Here is an 18478-nt window from a genome sequence, read left to right on the forward strand (position 1 = left end):
AAACAATTTATATATGTAAGATGATTCAAAAACACATGTCAATATGACATTTGTTATTTGCCGTCTAGATTCACCCTTTGAAGTATTGACATGTATTTATGAATCACCCTGTATAGATAATCTTGCCTTTAATTAAATCACAGACGAGGTCGTTAAATTCAAAGAATAAATTGAAAAAATATATATTTTCTGTAACAGACTCATTTTCTCTCAAATGATATGTTTCATTTTCTACTTAATTTCAATTCAATTTGAACTTGTATTTGCTTACGAACTTCATTATGTTATTTCAAAAGCTGAAATGATCATGCGTAAGTGATTATACACGAAATTCTTCCATTCTTTTTATATTGGCAGATGATAGGTGGCGCGACTTTCAATACAATAAAATGGCCGAAAACTGATTTTTCTACGCGGACGTGAATTCTAAAAGATTTTTAATGTTTACATATGAATGAATAAGTGTTAGTTAAAGAGCAACAATGTGCTGAAAAAATAATAGTTGTGTCAGTGCAAATTGTAACTAATTTTAATTGGATTGGTTTACCTTAGCACGCGAGATTTATGTATTCTCTGGCACAGGCCGTCCAGCAAAATTTCTGATGTTTTTCTAAAGAATTCGCGCTTAAATGAGTGCTAAAAGGCAACATAAGTGTGTTTTGTGTGACTCAAAATTAGAATCCAAGGAAGCTTTACAGGCACATTTTAGGTACCAGCTGAAACTATTATTTTCATTATATTTATAAGAAATGAATTAATGAAATACACAATATCTTTATAGAATCTATACATATTTTTCTTCTTACTTTCATACCTAATTTGAAATATTGATATACAATGAACAAAAATGCACCTTAAACTGCATTGCCGATAGAGGTAAATTGTGCTGTTCTTTCGTTTCATTTTTACCTTCAAATGTTTACATCATAGAGCTGTTAGAACATGATATTAAGTGACAATAGTAAATGATGACTTTTTCAAAAATAATTATTGCAACATTTATGAATCAAATTGCTTATTTTAGATATTTTTCAATATGTTATTGTACGAAACCCTTTCTTTCAAAATGTATAAAGAACTCTATGACTTAAATTGTTTGTATAATATATTATACTTTTCTTATAATTACATGTTTAAATTTTATTTGTGTAAAATTGATATTCGTTGTAAATAAAAGTTATTTAGTTTTAGTAATAACATTTTTTATAAAATATTAGAAAACTTTATATCTTACTGATTGTGTTTTTGTTTAATCTATTTTGGATTAGTCTGATAATATTATCCTCTTATATAAAAAAAGAGAATTAACATATATTCTAATATACATAACATTACTGGTATTTGTAAATGTGTAATATGTAATTACTTTCATGTATGTATGTATGTATGTATGTTAAGTGTATTCCTAAATATTATTATTATTATATTTATTATATTTCTCATATATTATTACTGAATATATTAATTATTACATTACTACTGTTTTGTATTATTACATGAGATTAATTACAACAAACATTTTATTCATATTATAATTAAAACTAAATATTATGTTCATGGAATTTTTCTCATTTTTTAAATTTGTATTGATTCATTAATTCCTAAAAAAACAACAATAAGAGCAAAACAATATTTTTCCAAAGGTTTAAGTAATAAATATGACATTATTTTAAAAATAGAAAGTTTTACTGTATATAAAGTGTGAAATACTTTATACAGAAAGCATGCTAACAAAGAAATAGATACTCGAGGCAGACCTGTGAAATCTAATAAAAATGCTGATACTCAATGTGACATGTGTGGGCAAGCGTTTGATTCAATCACAGCAACAATAAGGCATAGATTTAAAGTCCACCCTAATTCACCAGCAAAATTTTATTGTCATTATTGTGGAATGCAGTTTCCTCTAAAAGTATGTTTCCTTCCTGATAGTAAGTGTATTTTATTTTTAATTTCCTAAACTAATTATATCTCTTGATAGACGCATAGAGATAGTCATCAAGCGTCGCACGATTCGTCAGAAAGTGAGAGGAAAGAACAACATAAAAAATGTGAAGACTGTGATGTATTATTTTATAATGAGAAAGCTTTAGATTATCACTATCGTTCTATACATAAAAGGTATAATACGATATTTTTATTCATTATTTGTTATAATATAAAATTTTATGTATTTAAGTCATACATTAATTTTACAGAATGGTACATCTTTTTCAACCAATTGCAACACCACCTCCTAGCAATAAAATCAAAGTGAATTCTATGAACGATGCTCTTAGTGTATATTATTGCCATTTGTGTGGAGCAGAGTACATTATAAAATTCAATTTACAACAACATTTGGAGCGAGCTCATACTCAAGTAAAACAATATATATACACATATAAATAGCTAGAAAGCCTTATTAACATGTTCACGACCATGTGTCACATATATGTGATATTGTTGATTAGGATTGCTATGATGATATTAACATATATTTGGCTTCTGGTATACTCTATTATCGCTTTGGCTAGATCAAAATACTACACATATATGACATGTATTGACCATGGTCGCAAATGTGTTAACAATGCTTTTGTACTCTTAGGTTTAATCTTGTGTTTTCAACAGGAAGAAAGAGAAGCTGTACCAGAAGATTTAATTAAATGTACTGTCTGTGCTGCATTATTTTGCAGTAAGAAAGCATATGAAGTGCACAATAGCTATCATCAACCAGATGATTTGTATGTAACATCAGAGGAACAAAGGTTACAAACAGTAACTAAAGTAGACCAAGATTTTGATATTAGACGTGTAGAAGGTGTAGCTGATAAGTATCTTCCAAAAATTAATACACCTAAACGGCCTTCTAAAAGTTGCAGACAGGTATAATAATTAAATTGATTAACTTTTTTCGTTATTGTCGTCAATAAAGCATTTATTCTATAGGCTAAAAAAACACAAAAACTAAATGTTAAACGAACAGAGAACGATTATCCCTCCTCTGACGATGAATCAACTGTTATTAATGAATCAAGTGATTCCGAAAGTGATCTTCCCTTAAAACAAAGGATTTGCAGCTAACGGAAGTCGTTTATTGTTTTTAAGATATTTACAAATATTGAAGATTTTTCAAATGTCACAATTGTGTTAAAAATGGTTGTCAGTATGAAATTTTTATTATTTTTGTTTTCAAATTTATGTATTGATATGTAAAATGTATGTCTGAATGATTGTAGATGATCAATACTATATTAGTATTTTTGTAACAACATCTGCGTATATTTTCATTTATTTCATTTACCCTTCTATAAAATCATTTACTTTATGTTAACTAATATGAATTTGTTGTATTTAATATAAAAGAATTTCTATATAAGGTAAATAATATTATTACATCTTCAACATATTTAATATAGCATACTCTAAATCTGACAAAAAATTTAAATATTGTAAAATGATTATAACGTGTAGAAATAATATTTTTTCATGTTTATAAAAGAATCCAATTCATTTCTTATTCTCCATTCTAAAATAAAAAATAAATTTTTTTAAAGAAAATATTTATAATTGAAATATATATATATATATTTTATTCCTCAAGGGGCACGAAGCAGGAACAGCAGCAATATTAACTTTATTTTGTTTTTCCTTTTCAGAATTCATAACAACCAAATGTTTTTTATAAAATAAATCTAAATATTATAATTAATTGTTCTTTATCAAATGTTTAATAAATATTTCATTAATAACACAGAATAATCGTGTTTAATCTATTGCAAAGCCGTTAAGATAATTTTTAAAAATCCCACTTCCTTATCCTGTAGCCAATGTGTCAGTAATGTCGGTTTCTACCTGTAGATAAAGTCAATTTTTATTTATTATTAAAAATCGTTTAACTATACATTTTATTAAATTCTTTTATTAATATCCGTGATATTCTTTTTGTAAATATTCAGTTAGAAGCAAGCCGTAATAGAAGTTGCTCGATAAAATATTTCAACATTATAATTTAGTGAACATTGTAAATAAATAATGTATTGAATAAAGAAACACGCTACAACTATTATGACATATACCTGTAGATATAGTAGAAAATTTAACCAAATTTATTAATTTACAGTATTTACTGATTGTTATATTTTTCATTGCTAAGATTGTCAATTTTATAATATGATTTTCAATCGTTGTAAACATTTATTCGATTCATTAAAAGTTCTTCAAACAGGACATGTTTTGTCTTCTCTTTGTAAAAGTAATAATAAATATAGTTTATAAATTACCAACCAAGCTGTACTATCCCTATCCTTCTTATTCCCATATATCTGTACTACTCGCCTCTCACGTTGGTGCTGTCGGCCGGAGGTTTAAAAGTATCAGGAACAAGTGGAGACGTTCACTCGTGCTCGGCTCAATTTCGGTACGTAATAGAAACATGCTGAAACTGAGCCGCCGCAACAATCAAGCCGACGAGTGAACGTCTCTAAATAGGCGAACTGTACAGAATGACTAATTCCTCATTTATTCTTTCATAATAATTGAAAGCATACAAATGCTTCTTCAAGAAATGATTAAAATAGTTGATTTATTAATGTACAAATTAAAGTATAACTTAACTAACATCTTAATCAACGCACTTTTATGGTTTCTATAAAAGAATGTTTAAAAATCAGTAAATTGCTCAGTAGTTCTAGTGTTAATGATAAAATCATAAACTTAATAAAAGATCATTTTTGTTTATTTTATGAAATCACATTTTGTTTGATATAACAAAAAATTTCTGTTCCTTTGTGTGGTTGACTTAATAGCCATTGTGATCTGTCTATAGTCACTGTTATAATTTTAATGTCATAATTAAAAAAAAAAACACGTTATATACAGAATGTGTACTAATTGATAATATATAATCTTTTGAAAAATATCTTAAATTAATTATAGTTACCATTTTAATCTCGCTGTTGTGAGTTATTGTTACTACTTATGTCATTATATTGTTTTGTTTTATATTTTTTATTATCTTTTTCTAAGTATATATGTAGTTTAATTTCCTATATATACTAATGTCGTTATAACCTTAAAATTAGGCATAATTACAATATCTGTACATGATAGTGGATTAATTATATTGGGAAATATAAATTAATTACAAGTCATGGCACGATGTGTAGTAATAAAAGCCAAATGCAGATGAAATCTGCTGCGCAAGCGCTGAACTGGATCACCTTTAAATCGCAGCTGCTGTTTACGAAATAATATGGTACAGAATTAAAAAATAAAAACTAATTCAAGTGCGTACTTCTTTAACGTGAACAGTAATTGCTTTTAGTATAAAATATTACTCTATGTATTACGTATTGTTCTTATAAACGATATTCAGAAACAAAAGGGGAGAAAATTTAAGGGGTAGTTTCTCCTTAAGTTTATCTTGTACATACAGAATTTTAAACTCAAATTTCCTATAGACAAAAGTCTATTCTAGAGAACGTTATGAGGTTTTAATAACACTAAATACATACTGCAAATCATATCTAGTGTTATTCTAAATGTGAATTTTACATTGTAACACAACCCTTGTCAGTCACACAATATTCAATAAATGAAATAAATGTTATTGGTTTCAGTTTGTATACATATAATATTTGTAAAACCACAAATGTTTTGTATATAAATACAATGTTTTGTAAATAAAACTATGTTACAATAAAATCTTTTATATTTCTATCCATAAAAAAGTTTGTATTGTAAATGTGGTCAAGGAGTTTAAAGATTCTAAAAGCAATACAATTTCAAATGCTGGAAACATTCATGTTTGTTTTATTTTCATGGCATCAGTAAAGATACTTTTCGATCGAGTATTTATGTATAATGAAAAACATATACGTTACAATATTTATAATAAAACTCGCAAAGAAAAGAAAGGTAAAAATCTATTGTAATACATAAAGTCTCGTTACTCTCTGGTTCAATAAAAGTTCAGAAATGCTTCCTAAAAATATGGTAATATTTTTTTCAATTCTCCTATTCTAATAAAATAATTAACAATGAAACATACATACAGCACATCAAAACATATATGTGTTAAACGACGAGCCTAGTCAGTTGAGACTCATATTTATAAAAGAACTGTCTTCGCTAATATTTGTAAAACGTGAAGAGTAGGGAGCACCCACCCGTCATCTGAGAAGGAATATGGCCAGGTGCTTCAATATTAGGGCCGGGGATTTCCGGACGATTACACCATTTTGGTCTACCTTGTAGGAAAATTTAATCATACCAGAACAAGCGGAAATGATAATCTTGTAGGCATGATGGAAGTAATTGTATGTTGAGTCTATTATTAGTAAACTTCTGACTTTTACATTCATTCATAGATCAATATGAATATAGGAGCATTTTTAAGATATTTAGACCATACATCATTACACGCGCAATTGGTAAAAATGGCCCAAAAATGAAAGCAATTGGTGGACTCTTCAAACACGACCTGGCCTTTTGTTAGACTCTTCAGACTTTGTTACAGCTGAATTTTCAATCAGAAACAACCAATTACTATGCAGTTTTAGTATCTACCTAGCGAGATCTGACGACAAAAACATTTGGATATCACCTCAGTGTATGATAATACCGAATGAAACAAAAATGAAGAGAAAGAACTATCAGAGTTAACTTTCATATATCTTAGTCTTAATTAACATTTAGATTTTGTAACCTGTAGCTTACAGCACTGCTTATTTATTCCTTATCTGCATCGCTTACTTTTGCACTTAATGCTGAGGTTTGACCTAATCTCGTGCATGCTTTTTTGTGCATGAACCAATGCAATCTCTGACATTCTCTGTCACAATATTTCACTGTTTTACATTTGCTGCATTTTTTACTAGCTTTATCCTCACCACACGTAACACAAACTTGTGCATTATCAAAAAACGCTCTCTGTCCATTAATTGCAGCTGATACTACTGATACAGCAGATGGAGGATCAAGGGCAGCAAGGGTTGCTACCATTTGACGAAAGATAGTGCACTCTCTGTATGGAAATTCTCTAACAACATCTCGTAAGAAAGCTTCCTGATATTCTGGAGTGCCATCACTTTTGCTACACTTTAAAAATTTTCTTATTAAAACCTCTATAGTGTCAGACTTCTTTTCATCCCTCTCATCACTTATTTTCTCAATTTTTTCCGCTTTCATTGCTTCTTGCCTCTTTTGGAATTTAATTACTTCAGAGACAACACAACTTAAATAATGATATTTGAAAGCCATTACTTCATTTGTTTCTGCTCCTCTAGTCATTATCTTATGGCGCATAGATTCTAATACCTTTTGCACCTGAAAACAATGAAAATGAATATAATGTTGTTTAAACGTTTATGTCAGTACATAGAAAATCATATAGTCTTCACCTTAGCAGCATTTTCTAAGAGCCCAGAGCACATTTGTAAGTTCATAACTACTCGAACAGGATGGACATTAACTTGCATGACAAATTTATGAAAACAATCAGCTAAATGTGGTGGAAGCATCGATTCAGTCTGTAATCCTTGTGGTTTTATATAATAATCTATATCAGCCTTTGGAATAAAATTATTAATAGTTGCTACGCAATTATGATTGCCCACAAATGCAGCCATCTGAGCTGGAGTCCGTCCTACATTGTTTGTAGCTGTTAACTTTGCTCCATAAGACATTAATAAATGGCACAATTCAGCATTTCCACTTAGAGCTGCGAAATGCAGTGCTGTATACGCATTATTGTGTTGACAAGCATTTACATCTGCTCCCTGTAACAAAAAATTAAAAAAAAATGATATCTATTGTTAAATGATTAATGAAACGTTATTAAGAACTCTTTTGTAAAGAAATTTTCTAGTATATAAAATGAGGGTGTAGAAAGAATTGAACTAAACGTTAAAACAAGTTCAGAGTTATTTATTATACTATAAAATTAAGATTATGATATTCATTAATGTTCATTATATATGTAAAGAATAGAGAAATATAAACAGAAAATATACATTTTCTATGTCTTCATTATAAAGGAAAATTATGAAAATTAAGAAAAACATAAAAGTAGGACTTATTTTGTTATATTGTTGTAAAGTTAACCTACCTGATCGAGAAGTATTTGTACTATTTCCTTTCTTCCTTTGTAACAGGCATGTTGAAGTGGACTTATACCATTTTCATCCACGAAATCCATTTTTACTTTATTCGCTACCAATAGCATTTTAAGCTCCAATACTGAATTGTCGCGGATTATATCAAAAATTTTCTTCTGCACATCGGTTATATCCTCCATGTCAGGCGCCATTTTGTCAACTATCGATCAACATAACGAGAAATCGAATGTTTATGGAATCATCGAGAACATTACGATTGGAATACTTTATCGATTCTTGATTATCGAAATTGAAAATTATTCTATTATATAGAACACACAATTTTTCATATAAAAGCGATCAAATATTCAAAATTTGATATGCATGTTACTTCTTCGTATAAAATTATATAAATAATACGATTATTTTAATACAGTATCAAAATAGAACTTTGATCAATAATATTTTTTTGTCTTTCTTCCAAGAATAAACCGTCTTATGTTTCATAGATTTTTTTAATATTAAAATCGTATATGGATACGATTAATTTATATTTACGTTTGTTTTTGTATTGATATGAAATATTTTGCTGTGAATAACAAATGACTATAATCTAGATGAAGAATTCAATTAGTAAGAATTTATTTGACTATTTTCTTTAGATAAATATTTATTCGAAATAATTGGAATAATTCGCAACTTCGATAAAGTTTTACGAACTCTAAGTTACCGTTGCAATTATTTAAGTACACTTTATTGGATACGTAACAAACGAAAACTGAAAGAAGCACTGGAGAGACGGAAGACATAAAATTTTATTGTATTTACTTTACTTAAGGGGTCACGTAACTAGATTAAAATTTATGAAACATGGTCGTGAGAAGAATAAATTATTTTATCCTGATCTTTGTCAGTCATATTTGTTAAACGTCTCTTTCTTCTTTTATCCAATGGTCCGCTGAAAGTGATGAGATGATAATATGAAAGTGGAAGATTATAAGTCTCATCGTTATACTTCAAGGTCATCCAATTTGGGAACGCAAATATCAAAGATCTGACGGATCATTTTATCTTTAGAAAATTACCCTGTATCTTAATTAATATAAAGCGAGGATAATATTGAAAATTAAGTTAATATTAAGTTAATTTATTTTAAACAGTAGATTTACTTGTTACTTGATAAAATAAACAATTTCACAGTGCAGCGACTCTTGATTTGAATAACCAATTAAATAAGCCAGAAAAGATAATGGCGGATTGTTTAGACAGCACCAGGTGAACGGATTATTGATATTCATTTTGAATTACTGTCTTATTTATTTAATTAACCTATAGTGTACAAGTAAGCACAAGCAAATAATGATCTTCCTTATTATCAGTTGTTAGAGTGTTTCCCTGCTATCTTTTCATACGCTAATTTACGTCATGCAATTACCGACTGCGAACATAACCTCTCTTTTATGTTCATTCCTTACCTGATGATATTTTGATGTGTTGCTTAATTTTAAAAATAATACGGATTTATATGTTTGTGCTATTACTATTTTTTTTATAACAGTTGCATTCTTTATCATAAATTTAACATTGTTATTCGTATTGATATTACCAGTAAATTTTGAAAAATAAATGTATAGTAGTCAGTGCCAATCAATTCTCACTCGTAAATCTACAATATAAATAAACACTCACTTGTTAATTATTCGTTCTAATGAAAATTTGTCATATAATTGAAATTTTGAGAAGAACTATATAAAAAAAATGTAACCAAATTAAACATTTTAACCGTGTACTCACAAGTAACGAATTGTCAACAATAGAACTATTGATAAAATGGTAAAAAAAGTTCATTTTAAGGGATACAGTGAAATCGAAACAAGTGCATGAATAATCCAGAAATCAAAAATAAGTTCTTCAGTTTAATTTAATTTTCGATTCACTTTGAAACAAGTTCACAGTGATAAAGAGACATACGCGTCGAAAGATTCGAATATAAACAGGAATTTGAGATCGTTTAACAATCGAGTAATCGTTACAAAGGAAGGAGTAGAAGAGTAAAAAATAATTCTATTCCAAAACAATTTGAAAATGATTTATTACATTTTATAGTAACGTCTTTAATTTCTTCGAACGCTATCGAAAAATATTGGATTGTTGGTTATAATATTTGCAATACGTAGGGGATGATTTTTTTGAAATTATTGAAGGAGATCTTCAAATGATAAAATTACCTATTCTTCAAAAATGTTTTCATGTTTCACAACGATCCACTTAACGGAATACATTAAAAAACTTGGTAAATCGTTACAAACCGTTTTAGAAGTACAATGAAAATTGCATACATTTTTTTTGTTATATAAAATGATAAGATATTAACATATTTCTCTTTGAATATTTCACATAAATTTTGATTAATAAAACGAATACTTCATTTAAAAGTTGAAACGCTATATTAATAATATGGAATAATTATAAACAGAAATCGAAATGTGTATATTAAGAAGCTTGAAATATCACGGATTAAACTGCCGTGATATGCAAACCCGAGATAAAGTATTGTCGCTAATTAATTATAGAATATTGTTTTATTTGCGATAGCCATCCAATTCTTGCGAATATTTATTTATTTATCATGTTAACAAGGCCCGAGCTGCTACCTATGGCTGCGGTCGCAACTCAGATGCGATGTATAAAATATAACATACAATTATACAGGATGATTCATTTTAAACGGAACACCAGATTATCTTTCTTTGCCACTGAGAATCTGAAAGACGTTCAAAATCCGACTCGACCGTTTTTAAAATAGAAATTTTTTACAAAATTACAGAATTTATTGGAATTATTAATTAATCGATTAATCACAAGTTGGAACAAAATGTGTATGATATTTATATTCAAGAGTTTTTCTTGTAATTATTATGTTGGAATAATTTGTAATTTTCGAACAAATGAATATAAAACAGTTTCAATATTATATAAATATATTACAAACATAACATTTCTAACTAATTAGTAACAATTACCAATAATTAATAATTAAAAGAAATTATAAATGTTTTTGTATAAGGCTATGTAATGTTTCTAAATGAAAAATTTAATAAACATTTTTTCGGATTTACCAATGAATAAATCATTTCTAATAACAGCAAAATAAAAATATTTTTAATTAATGAAAACAAAAAGATGGTAATTATAAAATACAATTGGCTTGAACTGAATTAATTTTCGGAAATTATTCGAACGTTCCTTGGAACTTTCTTTCAAACTCTCACAGGGACAGATGAGACATTTACAGGTTTTATATCTGGTGATTCAAGCTTGTACATATGTATAAATATATGCACATGCACCGGTCAACATATCATTATACATACATACTGTTGTGTCTAACAATAATAGCTATAAACTATATCGTACATATATGTATATCTGCACATAGAATATTTTCTAACAAGTTCACGATAATACTTTTTTTTCAAATACTTAATGTCTACTCAACCATTTTTGTCGTCGATAGTCGAAGTCAAGGAGAGACAGACAACTGCTTCGGACACGTCATTTAAAATCAACCGTCACGCATTTCAAAATGTCAAAACAATCAAAAGTATCCTACTTGATGTTCAAAGCATGTGGAATGGGAAATATTTTATGAAAGTTTCAAAGATTTAATTTTTTCTTTTTTTCTTTTAAGATTTAATCGATAACCTTGAAAAATAATCAAAAACTCAATGTTTAATAATAATTATCGAAAAAAAGTGAAATTTTATAAAATAGGATTAAGTATTATTTTATTTTACTATTTAGCGTTATCTTGAGTATATTAATATACGTTTCTTCAACTGTTCTAATTTTTTAATTAATTAATTTCGTGTAGAACGGAGATTACATCGTGTATAATCGAAAATTTCATTTTTCATTATGTCGTTACTACATAGTTTAAAACAGGTTGCAATTTATTATTTATGTATCCTCGGAATTGTCTGCCTAACGATTGATCTAATCTAAATATTAAATCGACAATAATACTTCTTATTTTCCATTTCACATAGGCTCCGTTATTTCAATAACATTTGAACGTTAATACATTTTAATGTAATGTTTTACACCTGATCGGTGATTACACAATTGGCGTATAGTCTACACAGCATGTTCGTCTGATCAAGCCAGACGATGTAAAAGCGTTTGTTGAACAATTAAGTGGAAACAATTAGTTTTGATAATACTGCCATCAATATGCGATCTTAATATTAGGCAAGGTATGTGTTAACCCTTTGCATTCTTTTTAACAGTTAATAGTAGTACATCCCCTAAAGTTGTACGTTCATTTTAGTTCGAAGGTTAGAACATTCATTTCCGATTAGTTTTATAAAACAATTTTATTCGTACACAATGCACAAGTCATGTTTTTAAACAGAAAATTATTTCAAAGTGCAATAGAACGAAATTGGATTTCTTTTATTTTTTTTATGTTACTGGAAAATAGTTTGTATTAAGGTTGAATCATAGATAATTTTAATCTCGTTTTTGCATTTATTTTCGACTAAGATTAAATTGTAAACTTTTCTGTTTAAACTCATATAAAATGGATAATAAAATTAATATTTTGTTTGTTTAATTGTTCTGTGAGAACGTCAAGGCTACAGTGCTTTGTAAACATGACCTTGCCAAGGGTTAGCACGATTGCAGCTGCCTATGGAAAAATGAATTACATTTTTTAAAATTAAAATAAAAATTGTTATAAAAACTCATTTATAAATACCAATAACAAAGGTAGGAAGTTTGTGAGCAAAACATAGCAACGAATGTTAGTTGTTCTTTGACTACATAAAATGAATTACATAGAAGATTTTTCTATTAAATTTTATCCACATTTGTTTCATGATATTTTGTAATGATATAGTAGAGATATTAATTCATACATTTTCTATTCTTCAACAAGATGCATGTAATTATTAAAATATTAACTTTCATGAAACTTAAAGCTGTTGACCAAAGAGATTCTCTTCTAGCTAATGTAAGCCTTATACACATTCATTAAATCTAGAATGGTATCAATAATCTAATTGCTTATTAACTTTATCTAAAAAACTCTGTAATGCCTGTAATATTTACAGGTTGGACCATCTGCAGCGTGTTCTCATGAACACAGTGGGAAAATTTCAAATAAAAGAAAGAATCAAATATTAATATTTCATTGATTACTATAATTTGAAAAAAAAATGTTTCAATGTTTTCATTATTTCTGTTTTAACAGTAACAGAACAATATCTTAGCAATAATGGTTTTTAACTTCTTGACATTTTTTTTCAAATGGAATTATATAGTTCTATTCCATGTTTATTAATATTAAGTGTACCTATGAGTAATCTACTATTTTCTTAATATGACAGTATAAGGTAAATTCAATATATTCTTTTATCCTTATGTCATGAAGGGATCATGAGTTTCCAATCTTTCTAAAAAGAAATAATAGACTTAGAAAAAACAGTGGATTACACCTTGATACGCTTAATATAATATGTCAGCTTTGCTAATTGTATATTCTTGTTAAAGAAATGGAATTAAACATTTGTAATATTTCATTACTATGTTGGTCATATTTTCATACTTCTAACAGTACTGTATTATTGCTAATTATTAAATACGTCCTTTTGTGTTATGTAAGGATGTAGAAAAACATGATTCTGTTTAAAAGAAAAAACCTTTAACATGGTATCTGAAGAAAAAGATAATTCTCAAAGGAATTCTGTAAGTTTTGCAAGTAGTGCCGGAAGATTTATTTACAATAAATAGAGTAAAAGAATGTGTAAGGGTAAAAGAATCCTCTCAATTGCAGTTAAAAATGAATATTTACAATAAGTTAAAACTAATGAGATACGAAAAATTGAAAAAGGATAAGTACCATAATAAATATTCATTTACACGTATAGTTTCTGTTTCTGTCTTCAATGCTGAAACAACATTTCTTTGGTTCAATTTTGTTTTTAAACTAATTTACCATAATGCATAACTCCATAATGCATCCACAGTCCAGTTGACTACTATAAACGAAACATTTAACTATTAGTAAACTAAACGTGATAGCGATGTTATTACAAACTTTTTTGGTACGCTACGCGTATTGTGGTTAATGGTGTAAATGATAAGTTGTATATTGTTTCGTCAGACAGCATTTATGCATATAGAAATGATTTACTTCTGATGTAGAAATATTTGAGTCCATTGAGTAGAGATCCTGTCAGGGATCTTCACCATGCAGGGAGTAAAGAATCGTTAAAACTACCGCATTTTAAGGTCTATGCGAGTGCGTTCGAAGTTCGTGTAGTTCAATGCAACGTAAAATAAACCTCAACGATGAAATATTAGCAAAGGTATACTTGGAACCGGGCACCGTGCAAAATCACAACCGCACTGTCCTAGACTGGCTCCGGAGGTGGATCTCCATTAATACCTTCCCTGGATTGGATCATGACCTCCGTTTGTTCCTTGGTTAATTCTCGTTGCTCGTTGGTGAGGTTAAGGTCTTGATCTGCTATGAAACTACGACGAACTACACCATTTGCTACTGAAGATAAATCCGCGTTCCTTTGTTGAGTATCTCTCCAAGGGGTAGTGAGAATCCTCAATCTCTATATAAAGAGTAAAGCGATCAATAGTAAACCCCTTATTAACATTCGATAAACAGTACAGTAATTATTTAAAAAATGTTGAAACGTATTGTCGAAGTTAACATGTTGAATGCCATGGGGGTCACCGGTGACCCCCAACCAAATCGAATTACTATAGTTCGCTCAATTAAACCATGATTATTTGAAAAAATTTTTATATTATAAATAAAGCTAGCTGATGCGATGAGATTCAGCTAGATAAACCTGCAATAACAACAATGCAATTCAATCAAATGATTTAAAATTATATTTTTTCCATATCAAGTATTTTGTACTAGAAATCATGTGGCATTCAACGTGTTAGCTGAGTACATTATGAATAACAATTTCAATGCTACGGTTATTTTCAAATTTTTCAAACTTCAACCTCGTTCTTTGAAGGTAGCTACTTTAAAGTAGTACTTTGATTAAAGAGTTACTAAGAAGTAAAGATGCTTTGATTTAGGGAGAGAGAAAGGAGGATTAAATTAGTGGTCTTAAAAATTAATTGCTTGTATCCCACTGGTTTGCTGATGATGTTACATTTTTCCTGGAAGACCGGGTACATGTAGGAAAATAAAACATGCAATGGCTATTAAATAATTTTGCTAGAATCGAAAATTAACGTATAAGGTTTTGATATTTGTTATATGCATTTACCACTCAATAATTATTTCTGTTGCTATAACAAAGTGATGTAGTTTAAAGGGGGAAATACCTTTAGAACCTTAAAAAATCGCAATATTTTTTTTCTATAGGATGTTAGTATAACATCTTAAGAGTATGGTGCCAAAGTTTTAAAGCGAAACTCGGAGCCGTTCTGATGCTATACCTCATAATCGGGACTCATAGGCGGTAACCCACCTTTTGTCGGTGGAAAAGGCAAGCTGACTGATGCGCTTATCAGGAAACTCACCGCATACTATGGTTTAGCCATACGAAGAAATATTCATAGTGTGGAAAATATGAAGAAAGCTATAATGCCCTCGTATTATCACTTATGCTCCACCAAAGAAAATCCAAGGCACGAATACTGCCCAGTAGGAAATGACAGCTGGTGCAAGTGGCAGAAAGCTCTAGCTACAGGAGCAAATTTGGACCTTATAGAACATCCTGCACCACTGCACGCAGACGTGCAGACGCACATCCTACCAATTTACGAAGATTTATCTGAAGAGAATTTACTTGAGAGGTGCTTGGGCGGACACACTCAGAACAATAACGAGAGTTTCAACTGTTTGGCGCTTCGCTCCAAAGCACCTGCACTTAGGAATAAAAATTATTGAAATTGCAGAATATTTGGCAGCTGGCTTATTTAACGAAGGATATGCTTTAGTTTTAAGAACTATGAGTGCTTTGAATATTGTAATTGGAAAACAAGCAAAACCATACGCCGACAAAATCGACGAACAGAGAATAATTCGACAGGAGCGACGCACCTCATTAACTACCAAAGAGGCTCGAAAAGCAAGAAGAGAGCAACGTATGGAGGAAAATCAGCTCTACGAGGAAACAGAAGGAATATTGTATGGCGCAGGAATTGCAGACTAGCTGGTAAGTTATTGAAATTATTGAGTTATCACTTATCGAAACTTTGAACGTGTTTATCTCGAAACTACATTTTCGAAATCGGAATCAATAACTCAAAAACTACTCAATCGATCTTGCTGAAATTTTGCACATATATCTATAACAATATTGTCTTATATATGAACCTAGAGATATGAAATAAATTGTAAATAAAAGTATCTTTTTATTGCAAAATATAGCGAAAATTTCATGTAAAATCCAAAGTTTCTGTTTAAAAGCGTGTCATTTTTTCAATTTTCAATATTTTTCACTTTCTGTAGGTTCATCTACAACCTGTAAATGTTAATTATCGAAATATGTCTTGCTGGTTTGTTTCAGATCAATGTAGCCAAAGCTAGAGCTTACATCATTTAATAAGACGCACCACAACCTTCCCGAAAAACAGGGACATAACTCCGCCATTTTTAAATATTTTGAAAAACAAAAAATACGTTGTAATAGAGAAAGAATATAATAAATGATAACCAAAGTTCCAAAAATGTAAAACAATCTTTTCCTTTTCAAAAAACTGCATAAAGATAAGCTCGTTTTCGTCCGTCTAAAGGTATTTCCCCCCTTAAGGGAAGTAATTTATTAGAAGAAATGATGTTGCATTTAGAGTATTTTATAATCTTGCGTGTATGTATTAAAATTTAAATATTATTTAGCGGAACTAAGAAAAACTTAAGATTTAGATGATTACCTGAATAAAGCTGCCGGGTGTGACAATGATCTTGTAAATTGCGATGCCGGGTATCATGGCAATTGAGGAAGTTGCAATTAACCAGCCTAGTACATTTGCCCAGACTGGATACATGTAGTCCTCATAGGTTAATGGCTCGTAGCCCATCAAACCGTAAACGATAATGAACTGTAAGAGTATTGCAACATGTTATAAAAAACCTTTCCGCCTTGTCGTTATTTACAATTTTAATCTCTAAAAATGAAGTTTCGTTCTGTTTTTAAACCAACTAAATATAAACGACAAATTTTACAAATCGAAAATTGGAATAAATTTATACATTATCTTCACTAACTTCTTTAGTTTTAATCAATGAAAAACATCACTGGAACAGTATTAAATTGTAGTTAATTCTGCATTTTATAAATTACTTTATTTACACTTTCTTATTTAATATTTAATCATTCTATTCATTGCACCTAATAAAATAACTATCAACTTAAGATATTTACATTAGATGTAATAATTAGATGCCAATAAATATCAGATATAACCATCAACTTAAAATAACGGGTGAAAACGGTTTATGAAAAGCTGGGTCCAAATGAACCACCATGTCTATAGCTTAAGACACGAACGAGCAGTTTACCATAAGGAATATCGGGGCGACAAATTTCCAGCAAACCCTCCAGTAGATGCCAGGTGAAAATCCGATCATGTCTTTGATGTCGGCGCAGAATCGGTCTGCCCCATAGATCCAGCTAATGGCTATTGCTTCAGCCAGAACTGCGAACAGCATCGAGTAGCCGGCTGCATAACGGTCCAGCAGGTGGAAGAAGTAAAAACCACCCTGTGTGCAAGAATGTGCAAGAATTCTGTATGCAAGGAAATTAATATTTCTTATATCTCGAGTCATTTAGTTTAAAAGAATAAATAAGATTAAATATCTTGGAAATTATGGGAATAATTTATTAAATAATTTAATAGGATTAAATATCTTGGAAGCTCTTAATTGCAATTTATCTTCTGTCTATATAAATTGATATAATTGATGTGATTAATGTTACATAGATCATACTGCAGAATTATTTGTCATTATTATATATAAGTAGAAATCATTGGTAGTATGTAGACATACTGGTTGTATTCTAAAATTCAAGTTTCATCTTATATTTTATATTTTTGTTCGTTTAATGAATTATCTCCTTCTTGGAGATGAATGATTGAATCCATGTTTCGTTGAGTTAAAGGAATGTATATTATACATAGTATATTAGATAGGTGATTCGTTTATTGTACCTGTGAGCACGAAGCCAATCCAACAAGGAAGTACAGCGTGAAAAGAATGGCGACGAAAATTTCACGGTTGTTCCCTATAATTGGGAACTCGTCGCTAAGAGCAGTGATTATTGCTTCAGAACCGCCGAACTATTAAAACAAATTCACATAATTACATCTCTCAAATGGTGATAAAATCGCATAGATGTTAGCAATAACTT

The 18478-nt window shown here is 29.3% G+C and overlaps 4 protein-coding genes across 10 annotated transcripts in view; 2 read left to right on the forward strand and 2 right to left on the reverse strand.

The window, feature by feature from the left end:
• The first annotated feature begins 83 nt into the window (after positions 1 to 83).
• On the forward strand, positions 84 to 3256 carry LOC116432834 (uncharacterized). Of its 4 annotated transcripts, none has more exons than XM_031990285.1 (6): positions 84 to 709; positions 1680 to 1912; positions 1982 to 2121; positions 2199 to 2361; positions 2614 to 2868; positions 2932 to 3256. In XM_031990285.1, exons 2-6 carry the CDS (start codon positions 1796 to 1798, stop codon positions 3064 to 3066), a joined length of 810 nt encoding a protein of 269 aa, XP_031846145.1. In that variant the 5' UTR covers positions 84 to 709; positions 1680 to 1795; the 3' UTR covers positions 3067 to 3256. The 4 variants fall into 4 exon arrangements, with proteins under 4 accessions (XP_031846145.1, XP_031846130.1, XP_031846148.1 ...); XM_031990270.1 differs by having other exon boundaries at positions 1720 to 1912; XM_031990288.2 differs by lacking the exon at positions 84 to 709 and adding an exon at positions 728 to 876 and having other exon boundaries at positions 1720 to 1912.
• A 2517-nt stretch (positions 3257 to 5773) lies between these two features.
• Positions 5774 to 9885, reverse strand: LOC116432815 (ankyrin repeat and MYND domain-containing protein 2). The gene is made up of 4 exons (XM_031990234.2): positions 9876 to 9885; positions 8093 to 8301; positions 7386 to 7763; positions 5774 to 7311 (listed from the first exon to the last, which is right to left on the reverse strand). Exons 2-4 carry the CDS (start codon positions 8291 to 8293, stop codon positions 6715 to 6717), a joined length of 1176 nt encoding a protein of 391 aa, XP_031846094.1. The 5' UTR covers positions 8294 to 8301; positions 9876 to 9885; the 3' UTR covers positions 5774 to 6714.
• LOC116432863 (uncharacterized) lies at positions 9121 to 16791 on the forward strand. 3 transcript variants are annotated; one of them, XM_076366054.1, is made up of 3 exons: positions 9121 to 9423; positions 15487 to 16282; positions 16637 to 16791. In XM_076366054.1, the coding sequence occupies exon 2, from the start codon at positions 15694 to 15696 to the stop codon at positions 16012 to 16014; it is 321 nt and encodes a 106-aa protein (XP_076222169.1). In that variant the 5' UTR covers positions 9121 to 9423; positions 15487 to 15693; the 3' UTR covers positions 16015 to 16282; positions 16637 to 16791. The 3 variants fall into 3 exon arrangements, with proteins under 3 accessions (XP_076222169.1, XP_076222167.1, XP_076222168.1); XM_076366052.1 differs by having other exon boundaries at positions 9121 to 9356; XM_076366053.1 differs by lacking the exon at positions 9121 to 9423 and adding an exon at positions 12185 to 12337.
• Positions 12298 to 18478, reverse strand: part of DAT (Sodium-dependent dopamine transporter) — a 31998-nt gene continuing 25817 nt past the window's right edge. For both annotated transcript variants that reach the window (XM_031990097.2, XM_076366046.1), the window contains 4 exons: positions 18279 to 18407; positions 17629 to 17829; positions 17001 to 17168; positions 12298 to 14710 (listed from right to left, as the gene is read on the reverse strand). In XM_031990097.2, the coding sequence (XP_031845957.2) occupies positions 14498 to 14710; positions 17001 to 17168; positions 17629 to 17829; positions 18279 to 18407 (711 nt within the window). In that variant the 3' untranslated portion in view covers positions 12298 to 14497. The remainder of the gene's footprint in view (positions 14711 to 17000; positions 17169 to 17628; positions 17830 to 18278; positions 18408 to 18478) is intronic.

The sequence above is a fragment of the Nomia melanderi genome, chromosome 3 (genome assembly GCF_051020985.1).
Source record: "Nomia melanderi isolate GNS246 chromosome 3, iyNomMela1, whole genome shotgun sequence".
Lineage (NCBI taxonomy): Eukaryota > Metazoa > Arthropoda > Insecta > Hymenoptera > Halictidae > Nomia > Nomia melanderi.

Excerpts from the sequence above, each read along its gene's own strand:
- LOC116432834 (XM_031990270.1), top strand. The coding sequence starts at position 630 with ATGAGTGCTAAAAGGCAACATAAGTGTGTTTTGTGTGACTCAAAATTA. Across the intron at positions 1,913-1,981 it reads GAATGCAGTTTCCTCTAAAA|ACGCATAGAGATAGTCATCA; the intron begins GTATGTTTCCTT and ends ATCTCTTGATAG. Across the intron at positions 2,869-2,931 it reads CTTCTAAAAGTTGCAGACAG|GCTAAAAAAACACAAAAACT; the intron begins GTATAATAATTA and ends TTTATTCTATAG.
- LOC116432815 (XM_031990234.2), bottom strand. The coding sequence starts at position 8,293 with ATGGCGCCTGACATGGAGGATATAACCGATGTGCAGAAGAAAATTTTT. Across the intron at positions 7,764-8,092 it reads TACAAATACTTCTCGATCAG|GGAGCAGATGTAAATGCTTG; the intron begins GTAGGTTAACTT and ends TTTTTGTTACAG. Across the intron at positions 7,312-7,385 it reads TCTTAGAAAATGCTGCTAAG|GTGCAAAAGGTATTAGAATC; the intron begins GTGAAGACTATA and ends CATTGTTTTCAG.
- LOC116432863 (XM_076366054.1), top strand. The coding sequence starts at position 15,694 with ATGAAGAAAGCTATAATGCCCTCGTATTATCACTTATGCTCCACCAAA.